This window comes from Pteropus medius, unplaced genomic scaffold (assembly GCF_902729225.1).
Source record: "Pteropus medius unplaced genomic scaffold, Ma_sr-lr_union100, whole genome shotgun sequence".
NCBI lineage: Eukaryota > Metazoa > Chordata > Mammalia > Chiroptera > Pteropodidae > Pteropus > Pteropus medius.
In genome coordinates this window covers 6084929-6104880 of record NW_024355205.1, presented here as the reverse complement: position 1 = coordinate 6104880, position 19952 = coordinate 6084929, and the positions used below count along the sequence as shown (strand labels likewise).

The 19952-nt window shown below is 32.9% G+C and overlaps 1 protein-coding gene and 1 pseudogene across 2 annotated transcripts in view; one reads left to right on the top strand and one right to left on the bottom strand.

Moving 5' to 3' along the window:
• CERT1 (ceramide transporter 1) overlaps positions 1-19952 on the top strand; it is an 80900-nt gene that overhangs the window by 4891 nt on the left and 56057 nt on the right. For both annotated transcript variants that reach the window (XM_039857311.1, XM_039857312.1), the window contains exons 2-3: positions 1144-1278; positions 15732-15848. In XM_039857311.1, the coding sequence (XP_039713245.1) occupies positions 1144-1278; positions 15732-15848 (252 nt within the window). The remainder of the gene's footprint in view (positions 1-1143; positions 1279-15731; positions 15849-19952) is intronic.
• On the bottom strand, positions 19580-19698 carry LOC120599068 (uncharacterized; annotated as a pseudogene).

The window sequence follows — 19952 nt, the reverse complement described above, 5'->3', positions numbered from 1 at the left end:
CATAGATTTCACCCTTTTTACCCATTTTGCTACCCATTTCGCTTTTCTCAAACCTCCCTTCCCCTCTTGTAACGACCATTTTGCTATCTGTATCTATGAGTTTTTGTTTTGTCAGTTCATTTGTTACTGTTTTTGTTTTAAATTCCACATGAGTGAAATCATGTGGTTTTTGTCCTTTTCCATCTGAGTTATTTCACTTAGCATAATACTCTCAAGATCTGTCCATGTTGTCACAAATGGCAGTATTTTCATTTTACTTTACTACATCTTTTCCATCCATCAGTAGACACTTAGGTTGCTTTGATATCTTGGCTATTGCACATAATACTGTAACAAATAGAGTGGTACATATGTCTTTTTGAATTAGTGTTTTCATATTCTTCTGATAAATACCCAGAAGAGGAATTGCTGGATCATATTGTAGCTGTATTCTTAATTTTTGAGGAACCTCCATATTGTTTTCCATAGAGGCTTCTCCAGTTTAACATTCCCAGCCAGCAGTGTATGAAGCTTCCCTTCTCTCCATATCCTCTCCAACATTTGTTATTTCTTGTCTTTTGATAATAGCCATTCTAACAGGTATAATATCTCATTGCAGTTTTGATTTGCATTTCCCTAATAATTAGTGATGTTGAACATCTTTTCATATGCCTACTGGCCATCTGTATGTCTTCCTTGGAAAAATATCTGTTCAGATCCTCTGCCCATTTTTTAATCAGGTGGTTTTGTTGTTGAGTTGTATAAGTTCTTTATATTTTTTGGATATTAACCCCTTATCGAAAGTATCATTTGCACGTATCTTTTAACATTCGATTGGTTGCCTTTTTGTTTTGTTGATTTCCTTTGCTGTGCAGAATTTTTAACTGAAATTTGCTTCTCTTTTATTCCTCAAATGTTAGAGAAAAAGTGTTATATTTATCTATTTGTTTTATTTATAATTTTTTAAAAATTACTGAAAATCATTATACAATCTAGAAAACATAAACCTTCCACATTTTATAATCATTTTTACTATTTATAATTACAGTATAACATTTCACATTTTGGTTTTAAAATTAGATTCATTTGCTGTTACAGAAAGTTTGAATTTCTAAAATATTGACTTCTTTGTTTTTCTCTTCCCTCCCCTCCCCCTACCCCTAGTGGACAAACTACATTCATGGGTGGCAGGATCGTTGGGTAGTTTTAAAAAGTAATGCTCTCAGTTACTACAAATCTGAAGACGAGACAGAGTATGGCTGCAGAGGATCCATCTGTCTCAGCAAGGCTGTCATCACGGTAAGCTTCTGTTCTCTTTCATTCAACAAATATTTATGAAGCATCAGCTACACACCAAGAAATATTCTAGGTGTTTGGTATACATCTGTGAACAATAAAATCCTTGCCCTCATAGAGCATACAGTCTAATATTTTTTAGGGTGTTTATTACTGCATTATATAGACATGTAATATTTACCTATTTATTTAAGGCCTTCAGAAAAAAAGATATTAGAAGGCTTTGTATATGTTGAGATTTGGAACAGTTACTTGGCAGGTTATTGAAAATATTAAGGTGGGAAAATTAAAAAACATATCTTAACATTTTAAAATTCTAACTTAAAATATATAAATCTATATTTGCCAACTTTTTTATATAGAGCTAACACCATCCCTTTGAATGTGGAGTTGAGAGTTGTTCTTGTGTAAACTATATCCATAATGCATGATTTACAATTTCCAGTGATTTGCAAAGTGAAATAAAAGCTTAAAGATACTTTTGAAAGACCCTAAACATAGGTTCTTTTTTGCTGTTTATGATTTTCTTGCTGTTTATGATTTTCCCTACTGTTTTACAGATGTCTCACCTTTATCTAATTCAGTACCTTTCAAAAGTATGAGTCACCTATATTGAGTAATCTATTTAGTTTTCATTCAACATAGTTTACATAGAAATAAACCTTCTATACTTGTACTCCTTATGCTTACATAATGTTTAATTATGTAAAGAATAGAAGTAAACTGGCATAAGTAGGTTTGGGAACAACAAACTGACTTATTAAACATATAACTCAACTAGTGAGATCAGAAATGACTGAATATGTTAAAATCAGCATACTAGTTGAGAGTGGTCAGTATGCCATAGCATATTTATTTAATAAAGGGCAGAAAAAGTTGGTTAAGGCACGTCAGTTTAATAGAGGTCAATTAAGGTAGCTATAGTAGTTAAAATCTAAAAATGGATATGTTAAAACTGAATCATAGATTTTACTGATACATTCAAAGAGAATTCACATTATGATAGAATTTATATTTATAAAAGTAAAAAGTACTTTGGATCTGTGTTGATATCTAAATCTGACATATTATGTTTATGGTTCACATTTAAGAAAAATCTTACAGTATTTTCCCATCATTTTTCATACATTCTGCCCCTTTTGGATATTCAGAGTTTGAAAACAAGCTTAGTTGAATACTGAGATGGAAAAACATAGATAAATTATTTGGAAATATTAAGAATGAAAGTACTATCTGTTCTTAGGTACAATTTTAAAGATATATTTTGAACATAAAGGCTCAGTACTTTGGTGTGTGGTATATTATAGTATATTTTGAAATTGTATCTAGTTTTGTATTTTAGGGTTTTCTCTTAAGATAAAACATTATTCATGCTAGAAGACAGAATCGTGGATAGAAATGTCTTATTTGAAATGTCTTTCATAGGTTCTTCCTCTCCTTCCTTCTTTGGCATATTGTCAGATATTTGTTATAATGCTGGAGTCTTTGAAAATAATGTGTTGATGGCTGATGTGAAAATAGGAAGGAATGAAATTTTACCTTTTTTACTAAGTAGTAGTATTCTTAGGATACCATGTTAGTTTATGTAAAGTTAAATATAGTTATCCTGTCTTGAATTATGGGCTATGATAGTAGTGCATGTCTTATTTTGGGAAAAGAAAAGTTTTTAATAAACATTTACATTGAGTCTTTTAAGGAGTAAACAACATGTTAGTAGATTTTTTTTGTTATATCTGTATTGGCATGCAGGATTGGTAGGACAGTGAAATAATTTGAATATTTTGAAAGGAGGGATTAGGTAGAGACCTGATAGAAATGTTCACTGGACTATTCACTGGACTTAGTAGTAGTAGAGAAGGCAGAAAGATCAATGAGGCAGCAGAATTTGAGTGATAGTCTTAGATACAGTGGAACAGATCGTAGGGAAAAACACAAGCATTTATATTCCTGAATTCCTTCAACTTTCAGTCTGTTCTTTGCTTCATGGGCTTACAGGTTCAGTGTTACATATTTCAAAGAAATTACAAAATATAACAATTCAGGAACTTCTCAGAATAAAATTTACAAATAGAATATGTACTTGAGTTAAATTTTTAAAATGTAATACTAATCTTAAGTAGGCATCCTTTGCTTTTCTTAAATATAGGCTAATTATATGTAGACAAAAAATAATCATCGATGTTGAATTGATCACATGACACCCTTATGAAATTGATAGTATTCATATATACAGAAATCAACACTTGAAGATTTGTGACTTTACTGTGATCATTCATTAACGTATATTATTAGTTGGTGAACCTAGTGTTTGAGCCTGCCTTTTCTTCTTTATTTTTTTAAATTAAGTAATTAATTAAATTGAAGAAATGATTTAAATTTCCCGCCCCGCCCTATCTACCTTCCCCCCTCCCCTCTGGTAACCACTAGTCCATTGTCCATGGGTCTCTGTTTGTTCTGTTCATTTGTTGTTTTTAGGTTTATATCCCACATATACGTGATATGTGATTTTCAACTTTTTCAGTCTGGTTTATTTCACTTAGTATGATTATTTCGAGGTCCATCCATGTTGTTGCAAATGGCAGTATTTCATCTCTTCTTATGGCTGAGTAATATTCCATTGTATACCTGTACCACAGCTTCTTTAGCCAGTCATCTATCGTAGGATACTTCGGTTGCTTCCATGTCCTGGCCACTGCGAATAATGCTGCTATAAACATTGGTATTGAGCCTGCCTTTTCTGTTAGAACCTAATTCATTGTTAACTTCACTCTTATTTTAGTTTACTAATTAAGTAATTCTTAATTTATTCAAATCATGTCCTTTGGCTATGTCATAATAAATTGGGTGAAATACTTCCAAAGAACAAAATATTTCCTGAGAGAATTTATTCATTTCCTGGAAATTCTTAATGTGAAGATTTAGCTTTTTATGTTTTTCCACACGACTAACCATGTAGTCGAATACTATTAATTGAATAACTCATCTTTTCCCTACTGGTTTGCAATGACAACCTTTATTATAATATATTCTTATGTGTATTTGAGAGCATTTCTGAGCTCTCTTCTGTTCAGTTGGTTTGTGTACTCCTTCTTTTTGTACCGTGTTTAAAATTATATTGCTAATATTATATTAACCAGTTCCTTAAACTGCTAATGTTCCTTTTGTGAAGATAAAAGAAGTGGTTAATTTGCAGTTACTGAAATTAGAAGATCTTTTGGGAATTAGGTAGGTAGATATTTTGGTTTCATGTCTTTAGAATTTGTATGCGTAAATTCTGTATTCCCAAATCTCACTGTAGATATCTGACTCTGTATACTTAATATCTTTTAGAACTTCTTTAGTTACCAAATAAATGGAATTTCTATTATTAACATGTTTGTTATAGGGAAATTTATTCAACAGTTTCATGCTTTAATATTTTCAGAAAGAAAATCAAAAGGCAGTAAGTAAAAATGTTTATTGCTAGATTAAAAAGAATATTAAAGCCAAATAGCTTTTAGGTAAGTAAAAGTTGGAAGAGAAGTAGTTGGAAGATCTTGGCAAATTTAAAGAAGCCAAGAGAGATGTAAAAGTCAGGGAAGGAAGTGTTCAAAATAAAAAATTTTAAGTGACAAATAAAGAATAGTCTTATTTAACAAGTTTTTCAATGTGGAATTGTAAAGGAAAAAGTTATGATAGATGTTCAGCAAATTGGATATCACCAAGTTGAGTAGTGCCATGAATAATCATTATATAAGGAATTCCAGATTTGTGAGAAATCTAAGAAGTTGGCTTTGTTATCAAGTGTGCAATTTTCAATATTGAGTTGTATTAGTAAGAACTGAAGGAAAGAGAGGAAGGCATATGCAAGAAATAAAAGCACTAGATAAGAAACTAGTTGATAATTCTCATTTGAGAAGCATTTGTCAGTGAATTTCTAAAGAACTTAAAAGCTTATACTAGTAAGATTTATGCCTTGAGAAGCTAATATCTTCTCAGCAGTTCATTTAGAAATATCTTTAGATAACTTAAATGTGACTCTAATAATGTAACTTGACTAATTTGAATATAGTAAGAAATATTTTAAATATTTGGTAAGAGATTTTGAAATAGGGAAAACATAAAAAAGGGGGTACCAGTTGAAATCTAAGACCCAGAATGTTAAAATAACTTGCCCAAAATTATACAATTACAAAATACATTCATTAGTTTGCTAGGGTTGCCATAATAAAGTACCACAAACTGGGTGGTTTAAAGAACAGAAATTTATTGTCTCACAGTTCTGGAGGCTAGTGGTCCAGATCAAGATATTGTCAAGGTTGGTTACTTTTGTTATTTTTGATGATTTGCTGGTAATCTTTGACATTCCTTGGCTTATAGATATATCACCCTGATTTCTGCATTCATGTTCACACAGTGTTCTCCCTGTGTGTGTATCAATGGCCAAATTTCCCCATTTTATTAAGACACCAGTCATATTCGATTAAGAGCCTAGTCTACTCCAGTATGACCTCCTCATTCTGACTAATTACATTTCCAGTTACCCTATTTCCAAATTAAGTCACAGTCTAAGGTACACAGGTTTACGGTTTTGACATATAAATTTGGGAGTGCACAATTAAACCTGTACACAAAATGTCAGAGTTAAGACTGGAACCCAAGTCTCCTGATACCCATCTGGTGTTATTTTGTCACATGTCACTGAGCATAGGAAAAATGCATATTGATGCATTTTATTTTATGTAAGACTTGCAGGAATGCAACTGTTAAATATTTATAAAACAGCTCTTTAAAATTTGTGATTTACTATTTATCGTCTTTTGTTAAATCTCTGTAATAAACATGGTCTGTATTTTAGCATTCAAGTTTCCTTAAAACAAGGAATACGCATAATTTTCTGGATTTGCCTACTTGGAATAGTTAGCAAGAGGCTTGTTTTCATAGTTTTTTTGAAGGTCTTTTAAGCTTCACATATACCAGTTTTTATTTAGTGTTTTTTATTTAACATTTTATCGTAATTTCCAAAGTGCTTAAAATATTATCCAGGGGCTCGGAAGTCAAACCTAAGTTTAGATCTTAGCTCTGCTTCTTATGGCCAGAAGTACCTTTGGGCAGATTACTAAATTTCTCTGAGCCTCACCTTCTTAAAGATTGGGGCGGGGAGGGAGGGTGGATAAGATCTAAGTATGGAATGTTTGAACAAGTATTGAATGTAATAACATAAAAGCACTTGCACAGTTCTTGGCACATAGTAGGCATTCAAATTTTTTGTTTATTTTGTGAAATGTTTGTATTGGAAATCATGAAATTTTAAGAAAAAGAATAGAAGCTGGCAAAGCCTTTTATTACAGGAGGCAAAGTTGTAGGTGACTTTAGAGCCAAGATATATGGCATGTCATATTTGAATAGATTCTCATGCATTTTCTGTAAGCACGTTTCTTCTACCAAGTGGTTCTATATCGGTATACATCTATAGTGATATAGATAGATATAGTTATATATATAGTTAATTTTTAAATATGCTTTCTGCACGTTCCTGTTTTTTCCTTGTTTCACTTTTTTTAAAGAATGATGTGCCTTTTTAAAAATGATTTACTGAGGTATAATTTATATTAGTAAAATTCACCCTTCTTAAGTGTATAATTATAGTTTTCACAAATGTGTGCAGTCATGTAATCAGGATATAGGCAATTTCCATTACCCCAGAAAGTTCTCCCCTACCTCTTTCTGTAGTCAGTTCTCTCCCCATCCCAACCTCTGGCAACTACTCTTCTTGTAGTTTTGCCTTTTCTAGAATGTTATATAAATGGAATCATACAGTATGCAGCTCTTTGTGTCTGGCTTTTCATTTCATAATGCTTTTGAGTCATCCATGTTTATGCTTGTATTCCCAACTTGTTCCTTTTTATTACTGAGTACTATTCCACTGTATAGATGTACAACAGTTTGTTTATCTGTTCACCATTTAATGGATATATATTTGTTTTCAGTTTGGGGCCACCATAAGTAAGCATGCTGTAAACATTTGCTTATAGGGTTTGTGTAAACATGTGTTTTTATTTCTTTTGGGTAGATACCTAGGAATGGGATTCCTGGGTCTTATGGTAGATTTAAGTTTAACTTTATAAGAAACTGCCAAATGGTTTTCTGAAGTGTCAGTACCATTTCATATTTCTGCTAACAGTGTTCGAGAATTCCAGTTGCTCAACATTTTTGTCAGCACTTGCTTTTTTTTAATCTTAACCATTCTAGCAGGTGTATAGTGATATCTCATTGTGGTTTCAGTTTGCATTTTCCTAATGACTAATGATATTAAACATCTTTTCATCTGCTTGTTATTTATTTCTCTTTGATAATATGTCTGTTCAGATTGTTTCTGTTTGCTTTCTTAATATGGAGTTGTTAAAGTTCTTTATATATTCTGGATACCATAATTTTTATGAGATTTGTGTTTTTTATAATCAGACATGTGTTTGACAATTATTTTCTCCCAACCTAGCATATTGATTTTTGTCACTATAATCAAAAAATTATGTTTGAATGTATATTCTGCTGATTTTTTGCTCTGAATTAGGAGCCCTTGAAGTCTGTTTATTTCCTAGTATAGTTTTAGAATTTTTTTAAATTTACTTTTCAGTTTGAGTTTAGAGTTGCATAGTGTTGTTTAATTAAAGCAACAAAGCCTTAGATTTTAAATTACCCTTTAACAACTCATCTTGTCAGTTCACAGGGGAAGTTGATATTGCTGTTGAGCTTCTTCATTGGAGTGAATACTGTGTAGATTTGACCTGTCATTTCTTCAGTGAAGGAAGAAAACCATGGCTGATAGAAAATGAGATATTTTCTTGGTTCCCAAGTTAGAGACTACATAGTAATCCAACAATATTTTCTTGTAAGAATATACTCCCACTAGCAAGGATTCATCACTTAAAAAAGATCACTTATAAATTGACTATAAGGAACTAGGAAACCAAGAAGCCATTACCATTTGCAGGTCACCCAGAAGTTAAGGTGGTCTCTAAAGTGATAATGTCTTGAGAGCAGAAGACAGGATTGAGTAATGATTCCTGGAAACTTAGATGTAAACCAAATTTCATAAAGTAAGTTTTCTTATGCTGTGAAAGACTTCAAGTGGTTTCATTTGGCTTTTTAAAGAGTAGGGAATTCACTTGTGTAAAGATGTATCTACTTTATTTCCTTGCCCATTAAACAAAAATTTTTTTTAACCCTAAAAAGGGAGAACAGGTAAGGGACAATAGAAGATAGCATTTTAGAAGCTAGAAAACATGTAGACAAGTGCTAAGTGAGTTAGTAGATCTGAAAAATTCAAATCCTAAGTAATCAGTAGGGAAAGCTTAGAACTAGATTTACATCACAATCACATAAAACTTTAACAGTACCCGATACCTTTTGAAATAAGAATTTGGGAGTGGAAGTTGTTCAAAATAAGGAGGATGCATTAATATCAGTTTAAGAAGCAGTCAAATACCCAGATTTTTCTCCCCCTACTTTGGGCAGTTGGGTGATTGCCCTACCCCTAACCTGACCAAAGATGGGAGGTTTATTCTACAGAGAAGATAAAATAATGGTGTCAGGGCTGGAGACTGGGGGAATAGGCATTAGACAATTGAGTAGGGGATTAAGGCAAGTATGCAAACTGGATACTGAGACCTCATCCCATCCCAAGAGTTTTAATATTTGAACAGCGAGAGCACCAAGAAGAGAGAAGAGGAGAAAGTAATTGTCAACGAAAGAATACAAGAAAAATTCGTAGAAATGACATGAGTTTTTACACTGAAAGGGCCAAGGAAGGCAGACCGGCCTGATAGATGAAAAAAGACCCATATTAAAGATACACCATTGTGGTGCATCAGGCAACTGGGAAGAAGATTCTGGATGTTTCCAGAGGGAAAAAGATCACAACAGAGGGTAAGGATTCAAAATGACTGTGGACTTCTAAAGAACAACACTAGAAGCTAAAATGCAATGAGCCATACCTTCATTTTTCTGAAGAATTATTTTCAACACTGAATTGTGTATCCAGCCAAACCATTAAGCAAGTATAAGGGCAGAGAAAAGCATTTTAAAATACAAAGGTCTTAAAAAATTAACTCCTTGTCATTTTTTTTATAATATCTTACTTTAGAGATACATTGTCTACAGACGGAATATTTGTTGAATTTGCTTCAAAATAATCCACTTGGGAGGGTGTATATTGGAGAGGGCTTGTAGATGAAACAAGAGTAACCATGAATTAATAACTGTCGAAGCTGAATAGTGGTATGTGGAGTTCAGCATTCTGTTTATTATTTTTGCATATATTTGAAAATTCCCATAATGAAAAGTAAAATACACACATTCAACAAACCTTTCTTCTGGAAAATGTGTTCCATCAAAACAAGGAAGTATTAAATAAAGAAGATATGACAGAGGACATTGTTCTCAAAGTGTGATCTCCAAGCCAGTAGCATCAATGTCCTCTGTGAACTTGTTAGAAATGCAGATTATCAAGCCCACCTCAGACCTAATGAATCAGAAACTCTGGAAAATGAGGCCCAGCATTCTGTCTTAACAAACCCTCAAGTCTTTTGACGTTGCTAAAGTTTGATGACCATTTTAAAGCAAGAAAAATAGCTGTGCTCAGATAATGAATGGATATGACTGGTGGTTTAGTCCATCTCATTTTCTTAACTGCTGTATCAGACAGCACAGGTTTAGATGTTAAAGCGTATTGAAAATTAAGAAATTGAGGGCTGCCTGAATCATGGTGCATTTTTTATTTTAGGGTAAGAATTGAAAGCAGGATTTTGTTTATTCAGAAATTCCCAAAATCAAGGTAAAAATAAGAGACAAACTACCGGAGGGTACATCACATCAATATGAAAAGACTTGAATGATGAATACTTGAAATTTGCCTTTTTAATTTGCATTATTTTCCCGAAACCCTACAAAGTAGGTTTACAAACAAAAAAGGAAAGCAAAGGCTTGGGGATGATATTATCCAATTGAGGACCATGAAGTTATTCAAACTGATCTTGTCTGGGAACCTGTTCTCAGGTTTTACTTTCTTAAACACATTTTTAAAGTAGCTTTTGTAATTTTAGCATTTTATAGGGTGATCTGGGAAAGTTTCTTTGGCAAAGTAGTACCATATTTTAATGAGTTTGATGCCACCAAATTTAAGATGCATCATTATTTTATATGTCACATTGCCAATTCTAGTTGATATCATTTGTTATTTCAGAGATGTAAGAATGGGGGTGGGGGCTACAATGGGTGAAATGGATATTTGAATAGAAATCTCAAGGAAGAAAAAGAATCAGGGAAGAGGTGACAGTAGGAAGGAGCAGCAGTCGAAAAGGCCCTCCAGGACTAACGGCAGGAACTCTAAGGAGACCTGTATGTTTGGAGTCAAGTATAAAAGGGGGAAAGTAGTAGTAAAAGAAGGCAGAGGTGGTGAGGCCTGATTATATAGAGCCTGTGGGTCATTTTAAGGACTTTGACTTTTATGCTGAGTGAGATGGGAAGTTACTGGAGGCCTGAGCATTTCCTTATAACAGGATCACTTTTGGCCACTCTGTTAAGAGTAGATTGTAGGAGGCAGGGACCACAGTAGGAAAAACAGAATCAGGCAGCCTTAAGAGGCTATTACAAATAATCCAGATGAGAGATGATGGTGGTTTGGATCACAGTTGTGGTGGAGATTATGAGCAGTGATTGGATTCCAGATTTATTTAGAAGGTAGAGCTGACAAGATTTGTAGATTTGCTGATAGATGTGAGAAAAATGAGGAGTCAGATGATTTCAAGTCTAAGCAACTGGTAGTTACCATTTACAGAAATTTGGAAGCCTGTAAGAAGAGAAGTTTGGGGAGGCAAATCAGATGATCAGTTTTGGATATGTTGAGATGCATCTTAGGCATTCAAAAGAAGATAAGAGAGGAGACAGTTGAGTAAAAGTTTGGATGTCAGGGAAGAAGAGGGCCTTTTGATTTAGTAATCATTTATGTTGCCTGCCCCCTACCCCAATCTTTTCTATAAAAGATTGGCAAAATGGTGGTTTTTTAACTCTGCAAACTTCCTTCCACATTTATCAGTCAACATTCTACTGTTAAAAAGAAAAAAAAAACCAACCCTCACTTTTTGTCCCATTTGTTAATAGAATGGACTCATATTTCTGATTTATGTAATGGATTATATAATCCATCCCTGTGCTTATGTATTTTGATGGTCAAATTGTCCTAGATTTGGCAACTGGAAATTCCTTCAAGCTGTTTTCTTGATCCTTTTGATGTACCCCTAAAACCCCTTCCCCCCTCACCCACAGCACTTCCTTACTTTTAGGCTCAAGATTTTCAAAGGTTCTTTGATATACCTTACCTGCGCCAGTCCTGGAATCAGCCATTTCTCTGAAGAGCCTTGGTTGCTTTGGGTAGGGAATGGTATCAGATTGGAATGGAAATGGGAGTCTTACTTCTTACTTTTGCCTTAATCTTCTCTTCATATTTTAAATATTGTACCCTTTTCTTCAGCTTCCCTTGATAGTCCTTAGTCCAGGGGCTCCTTTAGTTAAAAATATTCAGATAGAAAACTTCTAGTCTTCTGCTAGAGGGATAATTTGCCATTTTTAGAGATGGTTTATAGGCATACTAAATGTTTCTTTTTTTTAATCCGTACTTTTGTTTGTAGCTTCATAGGAACCTGGAGCTTCATATCACTGATTCTCATTTTTTCTGTCCCTCTTTGGCACGACATAGCATACTACTTAGTTCTCCTTGCTGCACAGTTAGGTTTCCTTAGTTGCCTATGACATATCAATTTGCTCATCTTTTTTCCATTTTCTAGAAATTGATTGAAATCTCTTTTTTGCTGTCCTTATTTCTTAGTCCTAGTTTAATGCATTTTCTTATCATTTAAATGGGCTTTAGTGAGTAAGTAGAGGTGAATATATCGATTCTACCATATTTAACTACACGTTCTACATATTTTCAAAACAAACTTTTGTCCTTTAACAAAAGTATTGTGATTTATAGAAAATATATAGGTAAGCAAATGAAAACAATTAGCACTAATTATACAGTTTAATGGTAGTTACTGTTAATTTTTCATGTCCTTTTTTCCATACACTAACTTTATCAAAATAGCTGTATAATATTCCATAGAGTAGGTATCCTATTCTGCTCTTTTTTTTTTTAGATAATCTTATTAGACCTTTATCTTATTGAAATGAACTTCTATGAACTTATCTGTGATATATATGCATATGATCAAGACATGGGGGTAAACAATAAGGCAGTCAGAAAAACTCAAATTTTTAAAAATAAAAGATTTTAAAGAATATCCCAGAGGAGATCTTGGTAGTTCAGGTTGAGTAGGATTTAATTTCATGGAAGCACAACTGAGAGTAGAAAACGTAACTATTTGTACTATAATTTTTCTAAAGAAGGACTATTGCTATATCATATAGACTTTCAACCTACCCTGTTTTCAGCCTCATTTGTACGTTTGAGGTAATAGACAAGAGAAAGCTAAGTATGGAAGAGCTCAATAAGCAGTATCAAAGGAAGACTCAGTAATCATAGCATTTAGAAAAGAAATTTGCTTAAAAAGTTTGCAAGGAAATACAAACTTTAGGAGAACTGATTTCCCAATTAAAAATACTATAGATACTTAAAGAAAGAAAGTAAGATTATAGAGTTTATAGCTATTCTATTCATAGTAGGAAAAAACAGAGTTTTTTAATGTAATTGTATCTTCTCAGGTCATGATATATCTTCAGATACCATCTTTGCAGAAGTCAAGGGTAAAATTGTTTTTCGAGAGTCAGTAAATTATAGGAAAGGCTTGAGCTTTTTTTTTATTTGAGGAACTTGGAACTAGATAAGGTAATCCTGGATGTTTTGTTTGTTTACAGAGTACAAAGTATTTTTCTCCCTCACTTTTGGATATGATGTTCATACTTCATAAGGGTGGCAATGAAATGCATCAGTTTTGCCTCCAAGGAAGAGTATTATACCCCTATTATGGAAGTTTTTCATATAATTTTGATCTTTATCCCATGTTTATTTCTTCCTAATAGTTGTCAGGGCTTAAGACTAGGGTAAGACCAGTGAGGGACTAACCTCACTCATGAAATTTAGGAGAGCAACAAAAAACTCAGTAATCAAGATAAATGGTATTTTAATGTATTTTTTTAAAAAAATTAATGCATACTAAGCAAAATACCTATAGTGAACAAAATATCAAAAATCAAAATAAAGGCAGGATCAGTTGTGTTCGAATGAAGCAATCTATCATATTGGTGGTATGTTTATCTTTATTTTGAGATATGACGTGAACTTTATTATCTAGACTTCAATTTATTCTCTTAAACACATCCTTTTAACAAATCTCTCATTTTTGTTACCCTGTAGACTTAATTTTCCCTTTTTCCTTTTTCGGGATTCAAGGCTTCTGTGTTATTCACAGACTCTTTATCATTTGATAATTAGTACATCTGTCTTTTATGCCTACCCCTCGGATTGCTGATGGTAGAAATGACTACTTTGTGTACATTTTCTGCCAACTCCATTTCTGTGAGTAGGTATTGCAATACTGCGATATTCAAATGAAATTTTCAAATTATTTAATTCCTACTTTCTAGATTATTTTATTGCTTTGTATGTAACTTTTCATCTATTAAAAGCTTAAACTTCTCCACATTTCCAAACTTTGAAACATAGTGGAAAGAGATAATAATTTATAGACTTGGCAGATTTAGTAATTTGGCAAATTTTTCTTAAGTTGATTTCAGACTTTGTTAAGTCACTGACATCCAGAGGAAGCTTAGTGGTAGGTTCCTGCTTTCAGGAATATTTTAAATGCACTCATTGGAAAATCATGAGGAAATTTTAAAGATATCAAAACTGGAAGTTTGCTGGAGAAACTAATAAATTTTGAACTATATATATTAACTGTCTTTATTTCCTAAAGCTTTAATGAGGTTACTGAACATAATACAAAATGTAAAACATTTTTAGGACTAGTAGCTAGAAATATAATGAGAATAATTATGAAGTAAAAGGTTAAAAATCTCTGGGCTCCTTAGAACAGTAGTCTGATGAGTTAAATTATTTACTTCTTCAGATAGTATGTATGCTTCCCTTTCTCCAAGAAGCTTTTCTCAATGACTGGACTCCATTCTTAAGATTTCTGAATATTTGGCATTTTGTTAAATTTATAGTCATTATTGTACTTATGAGTATTAAATGTTGTCTTTTATGTGTTTCTGTGTTCATAATTACTGAAACAGGGTATGCATTGTCTTGTTTTTTTTCCTTTTGCTTTGTTCTCACACACCCTACCTCCTACTATCGTCCTAACTATGATGCCCAGTAATTCAAAAAATGTTTAACTTGTATAGTTTAGCCAGTCAGAACCATAATTTTTTATCTTTATCTTAAAAGAAAAAAAAAATTGTTTCAGAGGCTAAAGAACATTGTGGAGTTATTATAAAATAAGTTATACATTATTTTTGCTAAACAAACTGATAAGGAGATAAAAAGATTGACACTGTTAAAGAGAGGAGAGAATAAACAATAAACCCTGGAAGTACAATATGTGGATTCTCCTCAGCAAATAAGTTTATTGTTATATTGACCAGAGAGGATTCTCTTCCCTCTAAGGCTACGATTGTTCACAGGAAAGGAAATTGATTGACTGATCCTCTGTACTCTATCTGGTGGAAGAAAAGGTGGCATGTATGATGTGATCCTGTCATATTTGAATTCATTTATTGGGCAGAAAACAAAGATATAAAAATATTCATTTTATATATTATGACGAGTATAAAACATTGAACCAAATAGCTGATATTTCCACTAAATGTTTACATTTTGATACAGGCAGTTTCCTCTAACATAGGTCTATCATAATGTTCATTTTACCTTTGCTTCTCATTGGAAGCTTTCCTGGTGTTCCTATCAAAGCTCTTTAAAAGCCTAGAAGTTAATTTGAGATACTCGACAGTAAGTGTTATATTATTTTGTCATAGAATGTAAAATTATCTTGTTTATAAAATTTAATGAAATAAAAGTTTTCATGATGAGAATTTACTTTTGAATAATAGAAGTAAAAAAAAGTAGCAAATGTCTGCCTTAAAGCTTATTTTGGCCCTTTTTTAAATTGTGCTTTCCAAGCTGTTCTCACTAGTTAAGCTAACTTAAAGCATTTGATGAAAATATTTGCTCTTTTTTCAAAATATGTTTGTAGTTTATGTGTCAACTCATTTGTAGGAATAGTGAATGAAACTTAGTTTTTGGTAACTGTGTCCTTGTGTTTTTTATCTGAGACATCTTTTAAAAAGTCACTTGAAAAACAAAAGAATAACAAGAGTCTCCCACCAGCCAGTATGGATATGTACATGTTTTTGCTATAGAGTATGACACTTCTAAGAATAAAGTTAGTTTTGCTTTTCATTTTTTGCTTTTTTCTCTACAGCCTCATGATTTTGATGAATGTCGGTTTGATATAAGTGTAAATGATAGCGTTTGGTATCTTCGTGCTCAGGATCCAGATCACAGACGACAGTGGATAGATGCGATTGAGCAGCACAAGGTAAGGTCTCCAATATTTACCTCTCCATGGGGGACTAGGCAAGAGACTGGTGAAAACGCCATTAAAAAAATCTTGAGATATAATGTGTACTGAAAAGTTAAACATTATTTGGGTGATAAAGATTAAAGCAGTACTGAAGTAAAGTTTTGAAATAATTTTATTTCTGCCATTTGAGCTAAAGAGAATTAGCTATGATAAATATTTTTCATTATTTAAAGCAAAATAATGCCCTTTTTTATAAAACCAATCATGGTTTTCATATTTAGGCTTTACTTTATAATAAATGCTGTTTATATGGTCTGGATAAAAGAATTTTTGAAATAATATTGGATTTTAAAGTCCTTAAATGTAAAGCATCAATGTTAATTTTTGTAGTCATCTGTAACCATTTGGATAAATTCTTAGTGTAAACATTTGTAAATCATTTTTTATAATATGAAGCTAATACTAAATCTTTAGAAAGTCTTTTATATAAACATGTAAGCCACATTCTTGTAATTTAAAACTAGTCTTTGACTTCTGTGAATAAGTGGTAAGTAGACTAAAGAAATATGTATTAATAAATCTTCATTATTAGCTAATTCAGTATATCATGGTAAAACAAGGAATAGGGGAAGTTATAAGTTCACCATGCCACTCCTGAGTGTGACTTCAAGAGAACTTTGCACTTGTTCACATACTTGTCTGTACTTGTTCATTTAGGTTTCACAGAGTTGTAGTTGAAACACCTCTTTTGGTTAACAGGCATAAAATATGTACACATACATACAAAACAAGAAAAACCAGTCTGGCCTGGAATACCACAGGCACATTTTTCTTGATATTGATCATGCATTAGCTTATATATTGCCTGGTTATTGATTCTGAATTTATCCATCTTTTTTTCCCTGTTTTAACTTTAGTATTATACTGCTTTAAACATTTTTGTGACTCCCAGTTAATCTTGGTACCATTACTTTAGAAAAGAGTCTAAAAATAGAAAAATGAGGAACAATTTTCTATTATTTAAAGGAGAGGCAAGTTAGAAATCCAAAATCGCAATGCTTTGAAGTAGACTGGCCTGGATTCGACACTGCAGCCTCTGCCATGTATAACATATGTGACCCTTTGTATGATTATTCACTCTTAGTGTATGTAAGGAATACATGAGATAATATAGGTTACCAGAGTGGCAGACATATCTTCCCATTTATAACCTAGTGGAAAAAGAACAGACTTTGGAGTTACAACTAAATTCACTAAATTATACCATGTTGTTTCTGGATGAAGAGTTCTGTATTCAGTGAGAGTTGCTAAATGTGTACATAAGGAGAGTGGCCTACTTCGTGAATTTAATCAGGGCCAGTCCTCTTACTAATGGTTAAAGATGTTATTAAGAACTAATTTTTATATTTTTAGCTGAGATTACTTTTAAAGGTTTAATCAATTGATTTAGATTACAGGCCTAGTTTTTTTTGTTTAATTAAGCATATTTTATTTTGCTTGTTTTTCTTAATAAAGCTGAACCAGAATTCTTTGCATGTTTTCATTTTGTATTTTCTTTTCAAGTGAAGAAGGATGCATGAATCATATATTTCTTCTATATTGTTGATTTCTTTGCATCTTTAAACAATAGATAGGTATAATCTTTGGGTCTCTTTCAGAGCAGTGTGACTTAAGCTGATATAACAGATTTTTGGTGAATTTAAGTTCTTAGAAAAAAGATTCAATAATAGGATTCCAGATACATTGGTAAACTTTTCCTTTCTGATTTCTAGAGATAGTTTATTCATAGACAAGGAAGGAAGAATTATTGTTAATTGCTATTCTTATTAATACTTAATTATTTCATTTAATGTAAAGTATGTCATATGTGCAAATTAAGCAACATAGCAGTGAAAATTTAAATTATGTGTGAATCCTAAAAATAAATTGTTTGAGTTATTAAACTAACATTTAGGAGGGAGAAAATTCAAATGCTATCACCAAACATAATCAGCAAAGTTTTATTTTTTTTCCATAGACCAGGAACGTGGAGGTAGTAAGGAGGTGTTTTAACTCATTCTTCAGAGTGAATATTGAATGTGGAACCGAAATTTAGCAATTTTACTATTTAAGCATGTATTAAATATTGCTATTCAAAATAACAAATTGTTAAGGAATGATGATAATGATATGAGTTCTACTATTTATTGAGGAACACGAAGTATTTATTGTATTTTGTATTTCATGTACTTTATTTTCTCCCTACTATTCTAAGAAGTGAGGGAAGTATTGTTTTACAGAAGAGGAAATTGAGATTTAGATGAAAATTAAGTAACTTACCTGAGACTATACTACCTTTTAGTTCATGGATTCTTAGGATTCAATTTTGTGTTGGTTCTGCTTTCTATCTTTTACCATTGGTAGACTCTGAAAGTTTGAAGATAATTCCCATGAGCTCGCCTCCTTGCAGGTTAGAGTGTATCATCTGAGTTTTGTTACCATATTTGTGCAAGACAAATAGGAACTCATCTTCCTGCCTATGGATTGTCAAAAAGAGCATTTTATTGTATTGGTTAGTGTTTGAGCATTGGATTCTGGGGTCTGACAAATATGGAATTCAATCCTGGCACTACTACTGTGTGACAGTGATAAGTTACTTAAAGAAGGAAAGATGAGAGTATGCTATATGTATGTGTCTGCCCTGCCCCCCCAAAAAAGATAAACAAGCAAGCAAAATAACACAGTCATGATAAACCAAGAGTATTGTGCTTCAAAGTTGACCTGGGTTCACATCATTCCTACTCATTTAGTTTACAGTTACTACCTCTTTGCACCATCTGTCCTTAATGATGGTTGGAAAGGACACTTGGAACAGTGGACCTGTCCTTTTCTCTTCTGATGTCATCAGTTGGGCCTTCATTACCTTTTCTTGCTATTGGGCCTTTTTTAGGGCTTCCCTGACAGGTTTAGGGAATTTTCAATATCTGGAAGAAGTTTGAGGTTTCTTTCCTTTCCTTCCCAAGAAGCCCTTATGCTCATTATAATAACCTCTAGGTATCAGTCTGTTTCTCTCTCTCTCTTGCCCCGTCCCTCCTTCCCTCCCCACCTCTCTCTCTCTCTCTCTCTCTCTCTCTCTCTCTCTATCTCTCTCCTCTCTCTCTCTCCACACACACACACACACACATACATACACACATACACACATACACATACCAGGAATTCTGTCTTACAGGACTTCTTCAGCAATAATGGTGGTAATGATAGCTAACATTTTGAGTATTGTGTGCCACATAACACTTTATATACATTATCTCATTTTACTCTCACAACTTATGAGCTTAACATTATTATCTTGTTTTCACAGATTAGGAAATTGAGACATAGAGGGGTTAAGTAATTTGTCCAAATCTAACTGGTAATTAGTAAAGGAGCCAGCATTCAGACCCAGGTCTTTCTGACCTGAGAACCAGAACTTTTGGCCAACGAGCACTTCTGCTATCCTATAAGTATATTTATGTGAAATATATTTTGTAGACTTGAATCATGGGTTTCTTAAATCACAATATTATCATATTTTTTATGTGTTCTTCATATCTCTGGTGTTTATTTTAGACCATAAGCTCCTTAAAGACGCAGATATACAACTTCTTAGGAATCAGCAAAGCATTGGGCACATCAATTTTTTTTTAGGTGAGGCAACCCTTGGCTGACCTCACAGATTGCAGGGACCTTGTCAATTTACAATCCCTTATTTTTTTATTATTTTACACCTGCAGCACCTGGTCTTCCTAGGTGGTCTCCCATCCAAGTACTAACCAGGCTCGACCCTGCTTAGCTTCCGAGGTCAAACGGGATTGGGCTTGTTCAGGGTAGCATGACCATAGACTAATTTTTTTCCCTTTTAATCTTCATAGTTGATGTTAGAATGATTACTCACAGAAATACGGTATAGGGTTCTATGTTCTCTGTCTAGCTGCATTTTGTCCTCCTTGGTATTCATTCCAAAATAACATGCTCACTGCAAGATAGATAGATGGATGGATGGATGGATGGATAGATAGATAGATAGATAGATAAATTGATTTATTATTTTTGTTTTTTTAGGCGAAGCAGCCCTTGGTTGACCTGACAGATTGCAAA